The sequence below is a fragment of the Macadamia integrifolia genome, chromosome 4 (assembly GCF_013358625.1).
Source record: "Macadamia integrifolia cultivar HAES 741 chromosome 4, SCU_Mint_v3, whole genome shotgun sequence".
Classification (NCBI taxonomy): Eukaryota; Viridiplantae; Streptophyta; class Magnoliopsida; order Proteales; family Proteaceae; genus Macadamia; species Macadamia integrifolia.
The window spans coordinates 34,162,491-34,164,309 of record NC_056560.1 but is presented as its reverse complement, the minus strand read 5'-3'; the positions used below and the strand labels follow the sequence as shown (position 1 = coordinate 34,164,309).

Here is a 1,819-nt window from a genome sequence, read left to right as displayed (position 1 = left end):
ATGAAAATGAAAATGACATCTTTATAGATGTTTTCTTGTGTCTTCCTATTAACCCATGCGCAGGCATAGGAATTACACTCCCTCAAATAAACACTTCTCCATAATTAAAAAAAAAAAAAAAATTGTTTTTTGGCCAAGAGCAACCCTATGCCAAGAGCGGCACAATGGCTATTTCATGCAGCCCTTGTGTCTATGCACAAAGGTCACTTCTGGACAAAAAACTTTGTCCCCAAAAAAAAAAAAGGAAGGGAGAATGTTAATTTTTTAAGAATGTAACCAATGTCAATAAGATACACCCAACACTAATGCAAAAAACGAATGACACTTAGGAGCAGAGACGTTATTTCAAGGGAGAGGAGGAAAAAGATAAGACACTGGGACCGGAGTGTAGGTTACACTAACATTGTCCCCATTAAAAAAAAAAAAAAAAAAAGAGAAAATGTTCTATGAGCCGCCAGGGAGGATAAGTTAGCACTCAGCACCCTCACTCTGTATCTTTCATTGTCAGCTGAATTGACCTCACTGCCTTATTATTTAGGACAACTCATTGGACTGCTTTTCTGCGCGGCTCGCTCAGAAAACCTTTTTCCATGAAGAAAAAACGATAAAAAGGAACAAAAATACTGCCAAAATCATAAGCGAGAATTGTTTTTACATTAGAATTCAAATCATGGTAAGGCATTCCCAATTAGCGTTTGAACCAAATCACAATTGGCAAAGCTGCAAACTGCCTCATTCACACAAGATTCTAATAAACAGTTTTGTACTCTCACCAGCTAAAAATGCTTTTTGGATTTTCCTTTTGATTTAATCCCTGAGAGCATTTTCTGATCTTCAAATTGGTTCATGAGCAAATTTGTGATTTTCCACCTGAAAAGCCCCATCCAGAACTCTGCAACCAATAGATCATAAACACATAATCAGGATGGAATTAAACATTAATGGTCTGTGATCAAAGAGAGAATCGAAATCTAACAGTTCTGAAAACTCTACCTAGTTGTGGGTTCTTGTTCTTCACTCCTTAAACCCTCATCGAAGTTCCGAGCATAGCTATCGGCATCGTACTTAAACGTTAACAGCTTGGGACCGTACCCGTCCGTCCATTTTCTAGCTAACCTCCTGATAAGGATTTGCCACTTGTTTAGGGTCTTTTGATGGATTTTGCTACAGCCGTTGTATTCCAGTAGAGGAACCCGAGAATACTTTTTGTGAATCGGGAGACATGACGAGCACATCACGAAGCCGGAGGTGTGCGGCAATCGCCGTCGGCGGTTGAGATTGCTCTCCATTCAGGCGGCTTTCAAATGAGTTTCTGAAGGTCTACTGAGAGCATATAGGTTAATCCACGAGAGGACAACGAGGTTGGGAGCAGGTGAGATGCATGTGCTCGTTAACAATGGCTTTTTCAGGGAATTTCCAGAGAGGCAGTTTGCACAATCTGAGCCCAACACTCGGAAAGATCCAATAAGACTATACCGTAAAACGTGTGGGCATGTAAGAAGCGTATATCAAGGGACGAGTTCGCAAATACAATGGATTTCGAGGCCGTTTATATACAAGCCCACCCTTTGAGATTATTTCCACTCTAGTACTCTACCCACCGCCTAACAATCCGTGGGTTTAAATTGTTAAAATGGGGAAGGTTTCCATTTGACACGCCACATTAATGGTACTAACCAATGGTAATATAACGAATGGTATCATCCACCAAAGATTTATATGAACGTGGCATAGGAGGGAGAGTACCAGTATGGACCTCGTATCTCATTATTTGAGAGGGTGCCGTGTGCTGTTTCGCCCCATTTTAAATTGACTTTCA

General features: G+C 40.6%; 1 protein-coding gene across 1 annotated transcript; it reads right to left on the bottom strand.

Annotated features, from left to right (window-relative positions):
- Window positions 1-635: 635 nt before the first annotated feature.
- LOC122076171 lies at window positions 636-1,523 on the bottom strand. The gene is made up of 2 exons (XM_042641481.1): window positions 994-1,523; window positions 636-892 (listed from the first exon to the last, which is right to left on the bottom strand). The coding sequence occupies exons 1-2, from the start codon at window positions 1,287-1,289 to the stop codon at window positions 835-837; spliced, it is 354 nt and encodes a 117-aa protein (XP_042497415.1). The 5' UTR covers window positions 1,290-1,523; the 3' UTR covers window positions 636-834.
- Window positions 1,524-1,819: the final 296 nt, after the last annotated feature.